The sequence below is a fragment of the Cyprinodon tularosa genome, unplaced genomic scaffold (genome assembly GCF_016077235.1).
Source record: "Cyprinodon tularosa strain WSP-4 unplaced genomic scaffold, ASM1607723v1 ctg977, whole genome shotgun sequence".
Lineage (NCBI taxonomy): Eukaryota > Metazoa > Chordata > Actinopteri > Cyprinodontiformes > Cyprinodontidae > Cyprinodon > Cyprinodon tularosa.
The window spans coordinates 75,011-96,527 of record NW_024039759.1 but is presented as its reverse complement, the minus strand read 5'-3'; the positions used below and the strand labels follow the sequence as shown (position 1 = coordinate 96,527).

General features: G+C 52.8%; 1 protein-coding gene across 1 annotated transcript; it reads left to right on the top strand.

Annotated features, from left to right (window-relative positions):
- The first annotated feature begins 282 nt into the window (after positions 1 to 282).
- On the top strand, positions 283 to 20,420 carry cldn1 (claudin 1). The gene is made up of 4 exons (XM_038275735.1): positions 283 to 761; positions 2,629 to 2,793; positions 17,138 to 17,222; positions 19,963 to 20,420. Exons 1-4 carry the CDS (start codon positions 539 to 541, stop codon positions 20,120 to 20,122), a joined length of 633 nt encoding a protein of 210 aa, XP_038131663.1. The 5' UTR covers positions 283 to 538; the 3' UTR covers positions 20,123 to 20,420.
- Positions 20,421 to 21,517: the final 1,097 nt, after the last annotated feature.

Genomic DNA, 21,517 nt, shown 5'->3' with positions numbered 1-21,517 from the left:
CAACAGCCTCCACAGTGGAGCATTTTAAATCACTTCTTAAGACCCACTTTTACTCTTTGTCTTTTAACACCTCCTCTTGCGTTGTCTTCTGTGTGCTTTTAATTAATTTATTTATTTTAAAGTCTTATTCATTTCCTTTTTTGATTGTGTGTGGGTTTTTATTTTGTTTTTTTACGTACAGCACATTGGAAACATTTTTGTTGTTAAATTTGCTATATAATTAATGTGGATTGGAAACTAAATGTGTTTTTGCTGTAACTGTAATGGAAAACTTCCCTCCATCATTTTTCTGTCTCTCTAGGGAATGTAATGGGAACTCTGGGCCTTGCAGTGGACCCTCAGGTCCACACAGTGTCACCCTTTTTCTTCACAGGATGAAATTCCTGGATCCTCCCTTCTTCTCCAGGTTCGCCCAAAGGGATGCACAGCAGCACACCTTCTCTTTGTGAAAGAGAAAATCCACTGGGGGAAGAAACAGCAAAGCAAGATCTTAAAAATCTGTCTCATCGCTCTACTTTTACCTTTAGCTAAAAAAAAAATGGCAAATGCTGGAGTTCAGCTGCTGGGTTTCACGCTGGCCTTCCTCGGCCTGATTGGAACCATCGCTTCAACCATCCTGGTGGAGTGGAAAGCTTCGTCGCACGCGGGGGACAACATCATCACAGCCCAGGCTCTGTATGAGGGTCTGTGGAAAACCTGTGCATGGCAGAGCACCGGGCAGATTCAGTGTAAAGTCTACGATTCCCTCCTTCAGCTACCAGGTAAGGTTTCACCTGTCAGGCTCTTTTCACAACTCTCAACCAAATTCACTGCAATGAGGATGTTATACAAAAAAGGCAAAGTTTGTAAAATATTTAAACCGCTTCTGTGGATTTACTGACATGTTTGACTACACTCCAAAAAATTATATCTAAATAAGTCAGCTTTTCTTAAAATAAGTGGATTTGTTCTTGAATTGAGGAGGTAAGTGAGACACTTTGCTAATGGAACAAGACAAGTTAGATTTAAAATAAGTAAAAAAAAATTCTATTGTGTTATTTCAAGTGCATATCATATAATTATCTTAATTGAAGAGTAAAAATACTCATTCCATTGGCAAATTATCTTATTTACTTACTCAAATTAAGGGTGAATGTACTTAATTTAAGAAATGTTTACTTATTTCTAGCTTGTTTTTGCAGTGTAACTGCTTTGCAGAGTAAATGTTTGCCTCCGTTTTATATTTTTCCAGGGTTTTCTGAGCTACCTTCCTCTTTAGGACCTCTGACATGCTGAGACACGTCGGTCAGATACCAGCACTGAAAAGAAGGAAGCGGGTTTTTAGCCCTTTTAACATATTTCCTGAAAGTTATGTTAAAGTCCTGTAATAAAACAGTTATTTATCATTTCTCTTTTGTTTTTCAATGTTCGTTGAGGAAACATTAATGTAAGTAAAGGGTTAGGGTTACTTGTGATGAATTCCTGTAAGCTGGATGTGACTCATCCTGTGTTCATTTTCCTGAAACCGTGACAGGATGAAAAAGAAGGAAATTAGTTTCTCATTTAAAGTCACAATGACTCAAGAAAATTAAACGGGGAAAAAAAATTCTCCTGTTTTTTTTGTTGTCTTTTTTAAATGGTTAAGATTGTTTCACTGCAAAAATGATCTAGAAATACATAAAAATTTCTTAAATCAAGTGTATTTACCCCTAATTTTTGTAGGTTAATGGGATGATCTGCCAATGGAATGAATATTTTTACTTTTAGAATAATATAATTAGATAATATGCAATTTTAATAAGCCAATGCAATTATTTTTTTCTTATTTTAAAAGTCTTGTTCCATTTGCAAAGTGTTACACTTATCTCCTTACAAAATGGACTTACCGGTAAAGAAAAAATGACTTATTTAGATTTCAGTTTTTTGCAGTGTGCATTTACTAAAGTAAAACAAAAAAACAAAAACTGAACTAATCAAGTAATCAACCCGTTTATTAAAAGCCAAACGCACCACTGGTTGACTTATGGAGTGGAAAGTGATAATACAGTTCTTCTGAAAATGTATTTAAATTCATGTTCGTTAATTTTAGCAGAAAGAAAAAGTTAAGCAGAACTCATCATGATTCATTTTTTATAACAAAAATCTGATTAAACATCATCATTCTATTCAGTTTATTTCTATAGCTCCAATTCCCATCATGTCATCTCAGGTCTCTTTCCAGTTCACCAGATCATCCAGTCAGATTGATTCAAAGTTTTCTATCTAAGGAAAACCAGCTGATTGCATCGACTCATTGACTCTTCAGCAATCCCTCACACTAAGCATGCTTGTAGCGACAGTGGAGAGGAAAAACTCCCTTTGAACAGGAAGAAACCTCCAGCAGAACCAGGCTCAGTGTGAGCGGCCATCTGCTGAGGCCCACCGGGGTTCAAGGAGACAGAAGCAGACATAGAAAAAGAAGCATAGATACGAAAGGCAACTGTCAACCAGCTCCACAGACGGCCCCGTTCCCACATTTTAAATCCAACTTACAAGCAAAAGCAAAGGATATTTAGGACTTCTATTAAATGTGTATCTATTACCAGGTAGAGGAAGCAGTTCATCCTGGATGTGTTTGACCGGCGCCGTGTCCCTCCTCTGTTCCTGCAGGGATTGTTCAGGGAACTCGGGGACTCATGTTGGTGTCCATCTTGCTCTCCTTCATCTCCATGTTGGTGGCCGTAGTGGGAATGAGATGCACAACCTGTATGGAAGGTCAACCCCAGCAGAAGGACAAAGTGGCGCTGGCTGGAGGCATTCTCTTCATCTTAGCTGGTAAGACTGGAACCAGATCAGGGTCACAAAAAAACAAAAACTCGCTTCTATACATACAACTGATTTCCCCCACATCAAATCTTATTCTTTCAACTATTCATTATTATTAACTTTGTTCTTTTATTTAATTAATTTTATTATTTTAAACTATTTTATTTCATTTCAGCTAATTCAATTTAATATATTTTTTAAATTTTGTTATCTTTCTATATTCTATTCTGTTTTGTCATTATTCTATCATTCAATTCAATTCAATTCAGTTTATTTATATAGCGCCAAATTCACAACACATGTCATCTCAAGGCACTTTACAGTTCAACCAGATCATACAGTCAAATTGATACAAAGTTGTCTATCTAAGGAAAACCAGCTGATTGCATCGACTCATTGACTCTTCAGCAATCCCTCACACTAAGCATGCTTGTAGCGACAGTGGAGAGGAAAAACTCCCTTTTAACAGGAAGAAACCTCCAGCAGAACCAGGCTCAGGGTGAGCGGCCATCATCATCAATAAACTATTCTATTTTATTGTACATTTACTCTTTTCTATTCTATTTCAGATGCTTTGAATTTATTCTTTTTTATCTTATTTGATTTTTGTATTTTCTGTTATCTTAATATATTTTATTGTATTTTATGATTTTATGCTGTTTTATTTCAGTTAACGGTACTTATCATATTCTATTCTATCTTATTCTGTTCTATTCTATTCTATTTTATTCTATTCTATTCTATCTTACTCTGTTCTATTCTATTCTATTCTATCTTATTCTATTCTATTCTATTCTATTCTATTTTTTATTTATTTATTTGTTTATTTGACAGGGACAGTACAATTAAACATTGCAACCAAACAGGTGGCCGATGTCTAAGTACATAAGGCTTGTAGCCATGGGCTAATTTGCAGCCTTCGTCCCTGGTTAGGCTTTTAAAAGGTGTTAGCATTGAGGGGGAGGGAGGTTAATAACGACACACAGATGCATAAAAACACACAAAAAAACAAAAAAAACAAAAAAACAAGAGAAGTTAAAACAAAAATGTGCAGTACAAGCCAGTTTAGTGCTCACACTCTTGATTGTCTTTGAGCCATTTTTTCAATCTTGTGGAGAAAAGTCGAATATCAGTCTGTGACTGAAGCTCCAGAGGCAAAGAGTTCCAGAGATGTGATGCTTTCACTGAGAAGGCAGACTGACCCATAGATGTCCGACATCTTTTAATCCTGCAGTTCCCACTAGCTCCAGCTCTTGTCCTGATTCCTTCATTTGCATACTTTAAAACAAATTTACAGATTACCTCAGGGGCAAGACCATTAAGGCATTTAAAAATAGCTTTTAAAAATTAGAAATTTATAAAATTTTCAAATGTCATCATATTGTGTTTTTTAATAATTTTGCAGTGATGCCACTTCACCGGTTTTTGATCGAATATTTTTAATGCTTGCTTGTGAAGTGAGAGTAAAGGTTTTAAAACAGACTTTGTGGCCTGGGCCTAAACGATGGCGCAATAAGACATATGAGATAAAATCATTGCATGTAAATATACTTGTGCAGCTTGATTTGATACATATGGTCGAATCATTCGAAAACAGTTTATATTTGTCTTTATAGTTTTTGTCATTTTCTGTCTATTCTATTCTATTCTATTCTATCTTATTATTATTCTATTCCAGATAATTTCTTACAGCTTGGAGTATCAGTGCTACTTTTCTAATGAAACAAACAATCAGTAGATTTTCTGTTTTCGTTGTTAAACTGTGATTTTTTGTATCATGAAGTGACGCCAGTGTAAAGGCCATTCACCATTTGTGATCCATTTAATCCTCCCACAGTAGATGAGGTTGTATCCGCCATATTGATCTGTAGAATCAGAAACCAGCTGGAGGATCTCCATGGTTGTGTTTGAACGTCCGCCCTAATCACTATAGTGGTTACGCATTTTAAATGAGTGTCTGAATGTCTAGTGGATGAAATAGCAATGGAAATTTCCCACAATGCACCTTGAACAGTAGTGATCATCCATGGTCACTAGACGAGCGGATATAACCCAGAACATATAACCCCTGTGACAGGGGGGACACATGCCAAAGATGGCGCCGTTAACTGATGATTCGGACGGGTGATGACTGCCTTTCGCTCCCTGTTGGTCACATAACTCTGCCTCCCCCCACGGCCCCCGCGCCATCTTTGTTATTCGTTGCCGCTCACACCACCCGACAGGAGCCCGCAGTCACAACAAATCCAAAGATGCTTTGCAAGTAGAGATCACGAGTATTTCAGGATATATCTGCTCGTCTAGTGACCATGGATGATTACTTCTTTTCAAGGTGCATTGTGGGAAATTTCGAGTCCACTACTTTTTCTTCCACTAGATGTTCAGACAGTAATCTAAAATGACCTAATCACCATATAGTCCACTACAGTGCACTGTATGGTGATTAGGTCGAATGTTCGGACGCAGCCAGAGTTGTTTCGGCTTGTTAGATCGGAAGCGACTAGTGGGTGTGTTGAGGTCCACACGTTGCGTTCCATGGTATCAAGCGATTTTTTGTTTACATTTTTTTACTTTTTTATTTCATTATTTTTTATTTATTTGTATCACGTAATTTAGTGGGTCGACCCTGCTCTGGTGTTCCCACAGCAAGCCGACAAGAGCCGAGCAGTTGCGCCACCAAGGGGTGGCCAGGTGTGGTCACCTGTGTGATGCCCTGGCCACCCCACTGGCCACCCCACTGGCCTTCCCACTGGCCACCCCACTGGCCTCCCCACTGGCCTCCCCACTGGCCACCCCCCTGGCCTTCCCACTGGCCACCCCACTGGCCAACCCACTGGCCTCCCCACTGGCCACCCCACTGGCCTTCCCACTGGCCTCCCCACTGGCCACCCCCCTGGCCTTCCCACTGGCCTCCCCACTGGCCACCCCCCTGGCCTTCCCACTGGCCTCCCCACTGGCCACCCCACTGGCCTTCCCACTGGCCACCCCACTGGCCTCCTCACTGGCCTTCCCACTGGCCTCCTCACTGGCCAACCCACTGGCCTCCCCACTGGCCACCCCACTGGCCTTCCCACTGGCCTCCCCACTGGCCACCCCCCTGGCCTTCCCACTGGCCACCCCACTGGCCTTCCCACTGGCCTCCTCACTGGCCTTCCCACTGGCCTTCCCACTGGCCACCCCACTGGCCACCCCACTGGCCTCCCCACTGGCCACCCCACTGGCCTTCCCACTGGCCTCCCCACTGGCCACCCCCCTGGCCTTCCCACTGGCCTTCCCACTGGCCACCCCCCTGGCCTCCCCACTGGCCTTCCCACTGGCCTTCCCACTGGCCTCCTCACTGGCCAACCCACTGGCCTCCCCACTGGCCACCCCACTGGCCTTCCCACTGGCCTCCCCCACTGGCCACCCCCCCTGGCCTTCCCACTGGCCACCCCACTGGCCTTCCCACTGGCCTCCTCACTGGCCTTCCCACTGGCCACCCCACTGGCCACCCCACTGGCCTCCCCACTGGCCTTCCCACTGGCCACCCCCCCTGGCCTTCCCACTGGCCACCCCACTGGCCAACCCACTGGCCTCCCCACTGGCCTACCCACTGGCCTTCCCACTGGCCTCCCCACTGGCCACCCCCCCTGGCCTTCCCACTGGCCTCCCCACTGGCCACCCCACTGGCCTTCCACTGGCCACCCCACTGGCCTCCTCACTGGCCTTCCCACTGGCCTCCTCACTGGCCAGCCCACTGGCCTCCTCACTGGCCACCCCACTGGCCTTCCCACTGGTCAGCCCACTGGCCTCCTCACTGGCCACCCCACTGGCCTTCCCACTGGTCAGCCCACTGGCCTCCTCACTGGCCTCCTCACTGGCCTCCCCACTGGCCTTCCCACTGGCCTCCTCACTGGCCACCCCACTGGCCTTCCCACTGGCCTTCCCACTGGCCACCCCACTGGCCACCCCACTGGCCTCCTCACTGGCCTCCCCACTGGCCTTCCCACTGGCCTTCCCACTGGCCTTCCCACTGGCCACCCCACTGGCCTCCCCACTGGCCTCCCCACTGGCCTCCCCACTGGCCTTCCCACTGGCCTCCCCACTGGCCTTCCCACTGGCCTTCCCACTGGCCTTCCCACTGGCCAGCCCACTGGCCTCCCCACTGGCCACCCCACTGGCCTCCCCACTGGCCTCCCCACTGGCCTCCCCACTGGCCTCCCCACTGGCCTTCCCACTGGCCTTCCCACTGGCCTTCCCACTGGCCACCCCACTGGCCTCCCCACTAGCCACCCCACTAGCCACCCCACTGGCCACCCCACTGGCCTCCCCACTGGCCTCCCCACTGGCCTCCCCACTGGCCTTCCCACTGGCCACCCCACTGGCCACCCCACTGGCCTCCTCACTGGCCTCCTCACTGGCCTCCCCACTGGCCACCCCACTGGCCACCCCACTGGCCTCCCCACTGGCCTCCTCACTGGCCTCCCCACTGGCCTCCCCACTGGCCTTCCCACTGGCCTCCCCACTGGCCTTCCCACTGGCCTTCCCACTGGCCACCCCACTGGCCTCCCCACTAGCCACCCCACTGGCCTCCCCACTAGCCACCCCACTGGCCACCCCACTGGCCACCCCACTGGCCTCCTCACTGGCCACCCCACTGGCCTCCCCACTGGCCTCCTCACTGGCCTCATCACTGGCCTCCCCACTGGCCTTCCCACTGGCCTTCCCACTGGCCTCCCCACTGGCCTTCCCACTGGCCTCCCCACTAGCCACCCCACAGCCTCCCCACTAGCCTCCCCACTGCCTCCCCACTGCCTCCCCCCACTGCCTCCCCACAGCCACCCCCACTGCCACCCCACTGCCTCCTCACTGCCTCCGCACTGGCCCTCCCCCACTGCCACCCCCACTAGCCCACCCCTCTGGCCTCCTCCCCCACTTCCTCCCCCACACTCAACTGGCCTCCCCCTCCTCCCCACACGCCTCGCCCACTGGACGTCCCACAGGCCTTCCCACGTGCCACCCCCAAGGGCCGCCCCCACTAGCCACCCGCCACTGGGCCTCCCCACGACCACCCGCACGCCACCCCACTGGCCACCCCACTGCCCCTCACTGCGACCTGCCCACTGCCTCCACCAACTGGCCTCCGCACTGCCTCCTGCACTTGCTCCTCAGCTCACCCACGGGCTCACCCCACTGCCACCCCCACGGGGGCCTTCCCCCCTGGCCTCCTCACTAGCCGCCCCCACTGGGGCCTACGCCCACTGTGCCGCGTCCGCACTTGCCTCCAGCACCTGGCCTTGCCCGACTGGTGCCTTGAGTGCACCCACTTGGCCGCTACTGGCGCTCTTGTAATCTCTCTCTCTCTCCGAGAGATCACTGGTCTCTGCATGGTGTTGTAGGGTGGGGTTACGCGCCCCTTGTATCCACTCTCGCTCGGATGTGTCCTTCCCACTCCTGCCAACTGGCCACCCACGCCTCCCCAGTACGCCTTCCCACTGTCCTTCCCCACGACCACTCTACCACCTGGTCCGCTCCACTGCCTTTCTCCACTGCCTTCCCCACTGCCTCCCAACTAGGCCTCCTTCACTGAGGCCTCCACTGTCCTCCCCACTAGCCAGCCCCTCGTGCCTCACCCACTGCCTGTCCCACGTAACGACCCTTCCCACTGGCCACCCCACGCCTCCCACTACCACCCCACCTGGCCCCTTTCTCCCTCAGATCCACAACCCACTGGCCGACACCAACTGTCCACCCCCCACGGCCCTCCTCACTGGCCACTCCCACTGGCCTCGCCCACTGCCTCGCACCTGGCCTCACACCGGTCCGCCACACGGCCTTCCCTCTGGCCCCTTCCACACCTGCCCCCCACTGGCCTCCACTGCCTCCAGCCCACTAGCCACCCCAGCTAGCCCACCCCACTGCCACCCCACTGGCCCTCCACACTGGCCTCCCCACTTGCCTCCCCACTGCCTGCCCACTGCCACCCCACTGAGCCACACCCACGGCCCTCATCACTGGCCTCCTCACTGCTATTGACTTACCGGGGCCTCCCCACTGGCCACCCCACTTCCACCGTACTGCCTACCCCACTGCCTCCCCACAGCCTCCTCACTGCCCCCCACTGCCTCGAACCCACATGGCCTTCCCACTGGCCATCTCTCCCACTAGCCTTCCAAAACTGCCTTCCCACAACGCCACCCCTCGGCCTCCCCACTACCACCCGCATCTGCCCCTCCCCTCACTACCACCCCCACTGGCCTCCCCACGGCCACTAGACCCACTGCCTCCTCACTCTGGCCACACCCACGGCCTGCAAGCCCGAACTGGCCTCCGCACTGGGACTACATCTCTGGCCTCACCACTGCCTTTCCCACGGGCCTTCCCCACGGGCCCTCCCCACGGGCCTACCCACTGGCCTCCTCACTCCACTCACAACCCTGCCTTCCCACGGCCTTTCCCTACTAGCCCTTCCACTGCCGCCTCACTGGCCACCCCTCGGAGCCGTCCCAATGAGGCACGTCTCAACTCTGGCCCTGCCCACTGCCTTCTTTCCCACTGCCTCCTCCACGGGCCACCCCTCTGAGGCCTGCCACTCCGTCCCCATGGCATTCCCACTGCCTACCCACTGCCCCTCTCGGGGCCTCCCCACTGGCCACCCCCACGCCTCTCCCACCTGGCCTCCTCGACTGGCCTCAATCACTGGCCTCCCCCACTGGCCTCCTCACTCCACCCCACTGGGCCTTACGCGCCCAACCTGGCCTTCCCACTGCCTACCCCCTGCACTTCCCACTGTGCATTCCTCACTGGCCGCCCCACCCTGGCCTCCCACTGCCTTCCACGTGGCCACACCCCACGGGATCCCATCACTGCCAACCTCACTCTGCCTCCCCTCTGCCACCCACTGGCTTCCCCACTGTCCACCCCACGTGCCATACCCACTGGACGTTCCCCTGGCAACCCCCACGGGCCTCCCACTAGCCACCCCAATGGGCCGCCCCACTGCCTCCCCACTGCCTCCCCACTAGCCCCCCCACAGGCCTCACGCCACGCCGTCCCCACTGCCTCCCTCACTTGAACAAGCCTCCACCACTGGCCTCCCCACTGCCACCCCACTGGCCTTCCCACTGCCTACCACTCGGCCGCCTCACGGCGCTCCCCGACTGGCCGTCCCACTGCGCTACCCCACTGCCTTCCCCACTGGCCACGCCCACTAGCCACCCCGCTGAGAGGCACTTCCCACTAGGCCTGCCCAACTGGCCTCCTCACTTACTGGCTCCTAACCACTGCCTTGCCACTTGGCCACCTCCACTGCCCTCCCCCCACTGGCCTCCCCACTAGCCACCACCACTCCTTCCCACTGGCCTTACCCACTGCCTCCTCACTCCTCACCCACTGGCCTTCCCACGTGGCCACCCCACTGGCCACCACCCATCTGGCACTCCCCGCACTGCCACCCCACTGCCACCCCACTGCCCTCGCCCAATGGCCACCCCACTGCCTCCTCACTGCCGCCCCACTGGCGAACCACCCCACTGCTCCCCACTGGCCACTCCCCTCTGCCCTCCTTCACTGGGCCCCCCACTGGCCTCTCCCACTGGCCTCCCCACTGCACCCCACTGGCCCCTCCCCACTACCCCCCACTGCCTCCCCACTGCCCCCCTCTGGCCACCACCACTAGGCCTTCCTCTGGCCTCCCCCACTTAGGCCACCCACTGGCCTCCCACACCCACTGCCTTCTTTCCCCCCCCCCCCCAACCGGTGCCCTTCACTGGGCCTTGCCCAAGGCCTCCCCACACACACCACTGCCTCCCCCACCGCCTTCCCACTAGCCTTCACCCACTGCCTCCCCACTGGCCTTCCCTCGGGCCTCTTCCTCACTGGCCTTCCCACTGAGGCCACCCCCACAGGCCTCCCATGGCCTCCCCACTGAGCACACCCACTGGCCGCCCCACTGGCCTTGCCCACTGGCCTTCCCACTGTCCTCCCCACGGGGCCTTCCCACTGGCCTCTCCTCACGGGCCTCCCCACTGGCCTTCCACTAGCACCCCCTGGCACCCCACTGCCTCCTCACTGCCTCATACCACTGAGCCACCCCACTGCCTCCCCACTTATGGCCACCCACTGCCTTCCCAGGCCTTAGTCCAGGGGGCCACCCCACGGCCTCCCACTTAGCCACCCCACTGCCTCCCCACTGGTCCTCCCACTGGCCTTGCCCACTTGGCCACCCCACTGGCCTTCCCAGCTGGCCCCCCCACTGGCCACCCACTCCTCCCATCTACCTTGCCCACTGGCCTTCCCACTGCCTCCCACTGCCTTACCCCACCTGGCCCCTCCACTGCCTCCCCACTATGGCCATTCGCCACTGCCACCCCTACTTCCACCCCACTGGCCTCCTCTCTGGCCTCACACACTGGCCACCCCACATGGCCTCCCCACTGGCCACCCACTGCCTTCCCTACTCCTTCCACTGGCCACCCACTGGCCTCCCCACTACCAGCCACCCCCACTGGCCTCCCACCTGTCCTACCCCACTACCACCCACTGGCCTTCCCACTAGGCCTTCCACTGCCTCCTTCACTGGCCTCCCCATGTGTTGTCTCGTCCTTCCCACTGCCACCCCCCACTGGCGCCTCCCCACTGGCCGTCCCACTGCCTCTCTCACTGCCACCCCACTGGCCTCCTCACGCCCCCCGACTTCTGCCTCCACCACTGCCTTCCACTTGGCCCTCCCCCCACTTGGCCACCCCACTGGCCTCCACACTCGGCCACTCCCACTGGCCTTCCCACTGCCACCCCCCTGCCTTCCGACGGCCTTCCCCCCACGGCCTTCCCACTGCCTCCCTCATCGCGGCCTCCCCACTGCCTTCCCACTGGCCTCCTACCCACTGGCCACCCCACTGCCGTCTCTCACTGGCCTCCCACTCCACCCACTGCCTCCCCAGCTGGCCACTCCCACTGGCCTCCTCACTGCCTCCCCACTCCACCCATCACGGCCCACTGGCCACCCCACTGCCCGCCCACTGGGCCTCCCCACAGCCTTCCACTGGCCTTCCCTATGGCCTTACACACGGCCCCCCACGATCCACCCCACTAGGCCTCCCCACGGCCTTCCCTCGGCCTTCCCACATGCCGTATGGGACCCACTGCCCACCCACTGGCCTTCCCACTGCCTTGCCCACTGGCCACCCACTCGGCCGCCCACTGCCACTTCCCACTGACTTCCCACTGCCTCCCCACTGGCCTTCCACTGGCCTCCACTGCCACCCTCTACTGATCCTTCCACACTGGCCACCCAACTGCCTTCCCCACGGCCTTTTCCCCACTGGCCTTCCCACTGAGTCCTTCCCACTGCCTCCCCCTCGCCTTCCCACTGCCTCCTCACGTTTGGGTCCTCCCACGCCTCCCACTGGCCACACCCACTGGCCTCCTCACTGGCCTCCCAACTTTGCCTACGCCCACAGGTCCTCCCCACGCCACCCACTGGCCTTCCCACTGCCTTCCCAATGCCTTCCCCACTGGCCGCCCACGGCCACACCCACTGCCTCCCCACTACCTCCCCACTGGCCTCTCCCACTGCCTCCCACTTCCTCCCCACTGGGCCGCCCCACTGCCACCATTACCCACGGCCTCCCCAAGGCCCTCTACCACGTGGCCTCCCCACTGCCGTTACCCAGCTGCCGTGTCCACTGGCTCCCCACTGGCCTGCCCCGCCATCCCCACTGGCCACCCACTGCCTCCCCACTGCCTTGCCCACTGGCCTGCCGACAGCCCATGCCCTCGCCTCACCCACTGCCTTACACCCCACTGCCTCCCCCACTGGCCTGCCCACTGCCTCCCCACTGGCCACTCCACTGGCCTCCCCACTGGCCTTCCCACGCCTCTCCCACGTGGAGCCACTCCCACTGCCTTCCTCCCCATGGCCTTCCCCACTGGCCTTCGCACTGGCCACCCCACGCCTCCCCACTACCCTGCCTTTTCCCACGCCTTCCCCAACGACACCCCCACTGGCCATCCCACTCCTGATCCCACGGGACGCCCAACTGGCCCTCCCACGGCCCGCACTCCCCCACTGGCCTCCCAGCGCCTTCCCACGGCCACATCATAAACCCAACTGGCACCCCCCCCCACTGGCCGTCCCTCAGCCCCGGCACACTGCCTTCCACTCCACCCCACGGCCACCCCACGGCCTCGCCCACTATCGGCCTTCACCCACTGCCTTACCCACTGGCCACACCCACTGGCCTCCCCACTGCCTTCCCACTGGCCTTTCCACTGCCCGCCCCACTGCCACCCGCACTCCCTGGCCTTCCCCACAGGCCTTTCACTGCCACCCTCTCCAACGCCACGGGGGCCACCACCTACGCCACCCCACTGGCCTTCCCCACTGGCCTTCCCCTCTTGGCCTTCCCAACGGCCTCCCCACTACCTCCCCTAGCCTTTAATCCCAGCTGAGCCTCCACAGGCCACACCCACTGGCCACCCCACTCCTCCCATGCCCCCCACTGGGCCTTCCCCCTGGCCCTTCGTCCACTGCCACCCACTGCTCCTTTCCCACTGCCACACTCCCCCCGGCTTTCCCACTGGCCTCCCCCTGAGCCTTCCCCCACTGGGCCTTACCACTTGGCCTCACCCACACTGCCTTGCCCACTGGCCTCCTCACTGGCCTCACCCACTGCCGCTCCCACTCCACTGGCCCTCACACAGGCCTCCTCACTGCCTCCCCACAGCCACTGGCCCCACTGCTGGCCCGCCCCACTGGCCACCCCACTGGCCTTCCCACGGGCCTTCCCACTGCCGTACCCGACTGCCTTCCCACGACCACCCCACGCGGCCTCCCCACGAGCCACCCCACTTGCCTCCCACTGCCTCCCCACTCCTCCCACGGCCTCCCCACGGCACCCCCACTGGCCTCCCCCACGGGCCTCCCCCACTGCCTCCCCACCGCCTTACACACTCGGGCCTTCCCACTCCTCCCCAACTAGCCTCCCCACTACTGCCTTCCCACTGCCTCCTCCTGCCTTCCCACTGGCCCCCACTGCCACCCCCTACTCCTCCCCACCTGGCCGTCCACTGGCCCACACGCCCCACTGCCTCCCCACTGGCCTTCCCACTGCCTTCACTGGACACCCCACTGCCACCCCTACTGGCCTTTCCCACTGCCTTCCCACGGCGCCTTTCCCACTGCCTCCCACTGAGCCACTCCACTGCCTCCCACTGCCTCCCCTCTCCCAATCTGCCATCCCCACTGCCGTACCCCACTGCCTTCCCACTGCCTCCCCACTGCCTCCTCCCCACTGGCCTAACCACTGCCTCACCACTGGCCTCACCCACTGGCCTCCCCACTGGCCTTCCCATCATAGGCCTGCCCACTGGCCACCCCATACGGCCACCCCCACTGCCTCCACTGGCCTCCTCTGCCTTCCCACTGGAGCCCCCACTGCCTCTACCCACTGCCTTCCCACGGCCTTTCCCACGCCACCCCACTGCCACGGCCCACTGGCCGTCCCTCTGGCCGTCACACTGCCTTCCCCACGGGCCACCATCCACGGCCACCCCACTGGCCTCCCCACTGGCCTCCCACTGCCACCCCACGGCCACCCCACTGGCCTTCCCTCTGCCCGTTCCCACGGGCCTCCCACTGCCACTCCCACTCCTCCCACCATCCTCCCACTGCCTTCCACTAGGCCCACCCCACTGCCACCCCCACTGGTCCTTCCCCAACATGGCCTTCCTCTGGCCGTCCCCACTGGCGCCCCACTACCTCCCCACTGACCTTGCCCTACTGCCGTTCCCACTGGCCACGCCCACTGCCACCTCGAGCTCACAGCCTTCTCCCACGGGCCGCCCCACCAGCCACCCCACTGGCCTCCCCCCCACTGGGCCGCCCACTGCCTTCACTCCTCTGCCTCTTCCCACTGCCTCCCCACGCCTTCCCACCGGGCCATTCCACTGCCTCCCCACACTGGCCTTCACCCAACTACGCCACCCCACCCCGCCTCCGCCCTCCACTGGCCACCCCATCTGGCCTCCCCACTGGCCACCCCACTGGCCTTCCCACTGGCCTTACCCACTGGCCTTCCCATGGCCTTCCCACTGGCCACACGCCACGTTGGCCTCCCCACGTAGCCACCCGCCCTGGCACTCCCCACGTTGGCCTCCCCACTGGCCTCCCCCAATGCCTTCACCACTGGCCACACCCCACTGGGCCTTCACCCACTGCCGCCCCACTGGCCTCCCCACGGCCTTCCCTCGGGCCTTCCCACTGGAGCCTCCCCACTGCCTTCCCCACTGCCTTCCACGGACCCCCCTACAGCCTTCCCACTGGCCGCCCACTGCCACCCACTGGCCTCACCACTGCCTCCCACTCCTTTCCCACTCCACCCCACGCCGCCCCACTGCTCCCTTCCCACTGGCCTTCCCACGACACCCCACTGAGGCCACCCGCCTGGCCTTCCACGGCCTTACCCACGGGCCGTTCCCACGGGCTCCACGGCCTTCACCATCGCCTCCCCCACTTGGCCTCCCCACATGGCCTCTCACTGGCCTTCCACTGCCGTCGCCCCAACTGGCCTCCCCACTGCCTCCCCACTGCATTCCCTCGCCTCCCCACTGGCCCGCCCCCACTGGCCTCGCCCACAGCCGTTCACCCACGGGCCTGCCCACTGCCACCCCACTGCCTCCCCACTGCCTTTACCCCACTGCCTTCCCACTGGCCTTTCCCACAGGACTCCCCACTGGCCTCCCCTTCTGGCCTTCCCACTGCCTTATCCACTGGCCACCCCACTGCCACCCCACTGGCCTTCCCACTGCCTTCACTCTGGCCTTCCCACTGGCCACCCGCGGCCATCCCCCACTGGCCCCCCACTGCCTTCCCACCTGCCACCTTGTACCCCACTGCTCGCCCGACTGGCCAACCACTGCCTTCCCCACTGGACCGCCCCAGCTGGCGACACCCCCCACCCCCACGTGCCCGCCCACAGCCTTCCCACTGGCTTCCCACTGGCCACCCACTCCACACTCCCAATGTCCGTCTCCCACTGGCCTCTTTCCCACTGGCCTTCCCACTGGCCGCCCCCACTAGTCCTCACCCTCTGGGCCTTCCCACTGGCCTTTCCCCCACTGAGCCACCCCAATGCCACCCCACTGCCTTCCACTGCCGCCCCCCACTCGGCCACCCACGGGCCTCCACGGGCGCATCGTCCCCCACTGCCTTCCACATGGCCTTCCCACTCTCGCCACTGCCTCCCCACTGGCCGTTCGCCTCCACTGCCAACCCCACTTGGCCACACCCCTGTGCGCCGTGCCCACTGCCTACCCACCGGCCTGTCCCACTGGCCCTCCCCGCTAGCCTCCTCCATCTGCCCGTACCCACGGGCCTTCCACTGCCTCCCCACGGGCCACCCCAATACGTCCCACCTGGCCTCCCACACGGGCCACCCCACGGCCGTCCGCACCCACTGGCCCTCCCCACTGCCTTCCCAATGGCCTTCCCACTGCCTTCCCACATGGCCTCCCCTCTGCCTTTCCTCGCCTTTCCCACTGGCCTCCCCCACTAGGGCCTTACCCACCCTCCACCGGCCACCCCACTGTACCTCCCCACTGTGCCAGTGTAAATTGCATGTAGCATCATGGTAGCATTTCCTCTCATCAGGCACACACGACTAAACTATAAAATCCTTAATAATCCAGGATCGGAGGAGGGTGTTTACTGAATCTGTAACGGAATTCTATTTCTACAGTCTGGTTTACCATTATATGTAGATCAAGACCCTAAATGATCTTTAGTGCAGTGGCCTCCCCAAGGAGGTCTTTCGGCCGCATATCGGCCCCCCATGACACCTTTTCTCAGAACCCACGGTAGCCAAGGTGAATGTTAACAAGGTCGCGTGAATTAGATTAAACTTATTATTAACTCAGTTGGCCAATCAGTTACTGAGGAGCCCGATGAACACGTGTCAGAATCGTTCACCTCTATAAAGACCCATGGTCCAAGGGTTTTAAAGTGTTTTTCTGCCAGTGGGATTTGGGGTATCAAATAAAGTCCTTCCTTGTGAAAAAAAAGTAATAAACGCAGGGGGATAAAACGACCAAATCAAACCGCACTGAGTATTTGCAGTTGTGAGAGGTGGAAATAAATTCCACATGACATTGCATGAGGAAGATTATGCTTAGGACTGAGTGTTCTCCCCCATCGATATGAAACTGAACCAATATAACATTAGATATTTTAATAGAATAAACCGGATCGCGGGATACAATTGTTGATATCTGCTTTATTGTTATAAGTTTTTCCATGTTTTGGAGTTTTTGTGTTTCCTTGTGAGATTGAATATAAACTGCATGAAACAGTAATAAGTTGATGTTGTTTCTGCAGGTCTGTTTGCTCTGGTTGGAACATCCTGGTACGGCCACAGAGTAGCCCAGGACTTCTACAGCCCGTTTACCCCAACTAACTCCAGGTCAGTCATCAACTAACCTGTCGGTTGAACTTTCAGTATTAATGTAAAAAAAAACCTGATCCAAACATTGAATCAGTGAATTAGCTGAAAAAAGTTTAAATTAAAGATTGCATAAAATCTGAAAATATAAATGTTTAACATGTGAGTGTGAAAAGAAATTCAAATGATGAGATTTTTTTTATGTGGCGCCGAAAATAGATTTGAATAAAACAATTTATACTGTAACATTTCTTTAAGTTAACTCACTTTCCAACATTTAGAGCTTTTTTTCCTACATTTAGTTTGGTATAATGCTTCAATCTATTATGTCCTGTATTTAAAATTTTATAAAAATTTTAAATGTAATTTTTAAAATCTAAATACATATGTTTTGTTAAGCTAAATTTGAAGCCAAAATTAATAAAATTCTAAATCTAACATTGAAATCTTTTTAAGATATGCTAATTACCGGCACAACTTTAACTAAATACCTTATGGCCGCACCTGTCTCCCATAGAAACACCAATAAGATGAACAGTTCACATATTTATTTAGATTCAGATGTAAAATTTGGATGAATTATTTAGTTCTATTTATTCTATTTAGAGCTATATATATCTATATATATATAGATATAAATAGATATATATAGATATCAAATGAAGCAAAAATTATCATACAAATGGAGAAATAATATCGATATGATATAATATGAATTAATATTTATATTTTAGCGTTTTTCCCATAAATGTCAGGAAAAAAACACTTAAGGTGAGAAAGAAGTGCATTAAACAACAGAAATGTAAAAATATTGTTTTGCATAATTTTTCACATTTGGCACCCCACAGTTTTAGTTAAGCTGGATCTTAGTTCAGGGTGATTTCTACTTTCCAGTGTTCTGTCAGATTAGCATATCCACAGTCAATACGCATGTGCAAGAAGTCAGATTAGCATACGCCTATGCTAGTCCCGTTTATACCTTTAGTTCCTTACGAAAAATACACTTTAAACTACCTTGATGGTTGCGTATTGCAACGGGGTATTAGGGCCAGGCTAGAGATTTTTTTTCTTTTATTTCGAGAATAAAGACATACAATTACGAGAATGAAGTCATAATATTAAGAGAATAAAGTCCTAAAATTACGAGAATAAAGTTGTATTTTATGACAACTCTTCCAAGAAGCCCTTTCTTCCCTAAAATGAGGAATGTGGAGCTTCATGTGAAGTTCTACTTTAGCATCGGTTTGACAAATCAGGAAATCTTTTAGCAGCAGCATCAAACTGGGCAGGATGTCAAAGTGGACTCTGGTGGCTGATTGGTGGAACTGGTCGGTTGTCATCTGCTGGGTGGAACTCCAAGCTTTCTTTCTCAAAGCGGTTGTTGTTTGATGACTTCATTCTTGTAATGTTACAACTTTATTCTCATAATGTTACAACTTTATTCTCGTAATGTTACGATTTTATTCTCGTAATGTTATAACTTTATTCTCGTAATATTACGATTTTATTCTCGTAATGTTACAACTTTTTTCTCGTAATGTTACAACTTTATTCTCGTAATGTTACGATTTTATTCTCGTAATGTTACAACTTTATTCTCGTAATGTTACAACTTTATTCTCGTAATGTTACGATTTTATTCTCGTAATGTTACAACTTTATTCTCGTGATGTTAAAATTTTATTCTCATAATGTTACGATTTTATTCTCGTAATGTTACAACTTTATTCTCGTAATGTTACAACTTTATTCTCGTAATGTTACAATTTTATTCTCATAATGGTAGGATTTTATTCTCGTAATGTTACAACTTTATTCTCGTAATGTTACGATTTTATTCTCGTAATGTTATAACTTTATTTTCGTAATATTACGATTTTATTCTCGTAATGTTACAAATTTTTTCTCGTAATGTTACAACTTTATTCTCGTAATGTTACGATTTTATTCTCGTAATGTTACAACTTTATTCTCGTAATGTTACGATTTTATTCTCGTAATGTTACAACTTTATTCTCGTAATGTTACGACTTTATTCTCATAATGTTACGATTTTATTCTCGTAATGTTACAACTTTATTCTCGTAATGTTACGATTTTATTCTTGTAATGTTACGATTTTATTCTCATAATGTTACGATTTTATTCTCGTAATTTTACAACTTTATTCTCGTAATGTTACAACTATATTCTCGTAATGTTACGATTTTATTCTTGTAATGTTACGATTTTATTCTCGTAATGTTACGATTTTATTCTCGTAATGATACAACTTTATCCTCGTAATGTTACAATTTTATTCTCGTAATTTAACAATTTTATTCTCGTAATGTTACGATTTTATTCTCGTAATGTTACAACTTTATTCTCGTAATGTTACGATTTTATTCTCACAATGTTACAACTTTATTCTCGTAATGTTACAACTTTATTCTCGTAATTGTACGACTTTATTCCCGAAATAGTAGAAATAAATCTCTAGTACGTCGTAATCTATCCCTTCAGACTAAAGGGAAACACGAGGTAGTTTAAAGTGTATTTTTCTACAAAAATAAAGGGATAAATGAGGATAAACTAAAAGGGTAAACAGGTATTGACTATGGGTAGGCTGGTCTGACTGGGTATAATGATGTGACAGAACACCGGATCTTGTTACATCTGTTTAAACCAGGAAGGATTTTATTATCATCTATATTCTGTAAACAGACTTTTAAAGCTGTGTGGTTTTAAGGCATCATGAAGATCTCTGTATCATTCACAGGTATGAATTTGGGACGGCCTTGTACGTTGGATGGGGGTCGGCCTGTCTGTGCCTTATAGGTGGGGGCTTCCTCTGCTGCAACTGTTCAGGGAAGAGCAGCTCTGGGAAAACCATGCACTACACATCAGCCGGCGCTGCAGGGGACCGGAACTACGTTTAGGAGGACAGGCTCTGTCCAGCGTTTAGTCAGAGCCTTTAAAAAGCAGGGAATATAAAGCTCTGTGTTAATAATCACCAGCATGTTATATTTTTCATCTCTTTCTCTAAAGATAACTAACATCCAGTGGCAGTTTGTAGTTCTTAAAGTGCGCATAAAAACATCTGGCATCACTTTTTTATTGTGTCCTTTTTTAGAGCTGATGTAAATGTGATCAACTTTATCAGGAATTTGTTTTATATTGATCTATATTGTTTTTAATTTGTTATTAATAATCCAATTAAAGCTAAATGATAATGTTTCTTGATGTATAGGTTTGTTTTAATGTAGGTAAGATCTGTCCCTGCAGAAAAGAAACTTCAAAACAATGTTTATTAAACTCTATCAACCAAGTTCATTAGCACTCCTGCTCTTTGTCTGCATCGTTGTTACGCTGATCTGTTGTTACCCGATCCGTACCACACCCCCAACCCCTTTACAGGGGAACAGAAGACCTCACCTGTTCAGCCAGGCCAACAATTCCCTCTAATGACCCCCCTTTCAGAGACATAGACAGGTATGGGGCATTGCAGGCTAACAAAGAAGCTAAACGACCCCCATTCCAAAGGGGGGGACCCGTTCATCCGTTTCTATTTGCATGTTTTCTAAACTAAAACCAGGCTTTGTTGGGCTGCTGGATAAAACCTGGAACTAAACGCTATTTCTGACATTTTGAACTAAAAAAAGCCTGGATGGAAGAGAAACGTCTTCAAACTTGGAAACAAAGTCCATCGGATTGATTTTAACTTTTTTGGAATAAATATGACCTGGATGACTGAGAAGATTCAGGTTTTATGACTTTCTGAGACAATTAGATGCTTTTTCCATTTTCTCTGATGTCATCAGGGGACATGCTCAGAGCAGTACAGTAAAATATGATCATGTTTATCTGCATTTTAGTTGTTTCTTTCTTTAGATTACGCACTACATACCATAATGTTAACACGAAAGGAAAATGTAAAACTCTTAACTGAAACGCTTCAATCCAAAGCTGGAAAAGTTAGCTCCTGGGAGTAGCGTAGCATCCCATTTCTGGAACAGATCACGCACAGAGGGATAAAACAGAAGGGATTTTAATACATTTATTTTCTTAGGAAATGTTTTATTAACCTTTAACATGTTGTTGTTTACTGTAACGTATGCCTATTTTTTTTATGGAGGGAAAAACGTAATTTAGGTATTTTTTTAAAAAGTAAAATCGATGGCGACCCGGATGTATATCTGATTGCCCGGATGAGCTGATGGTACGGATCGGCCGGTGACATGTATATCAGTACTGACTCTCTTTCCTGGTTATTTTCTAAGGTTTGAGATCATTTTAATCTTCTGTCCCTTTATGTTCCTAACAGTGCACTCTAT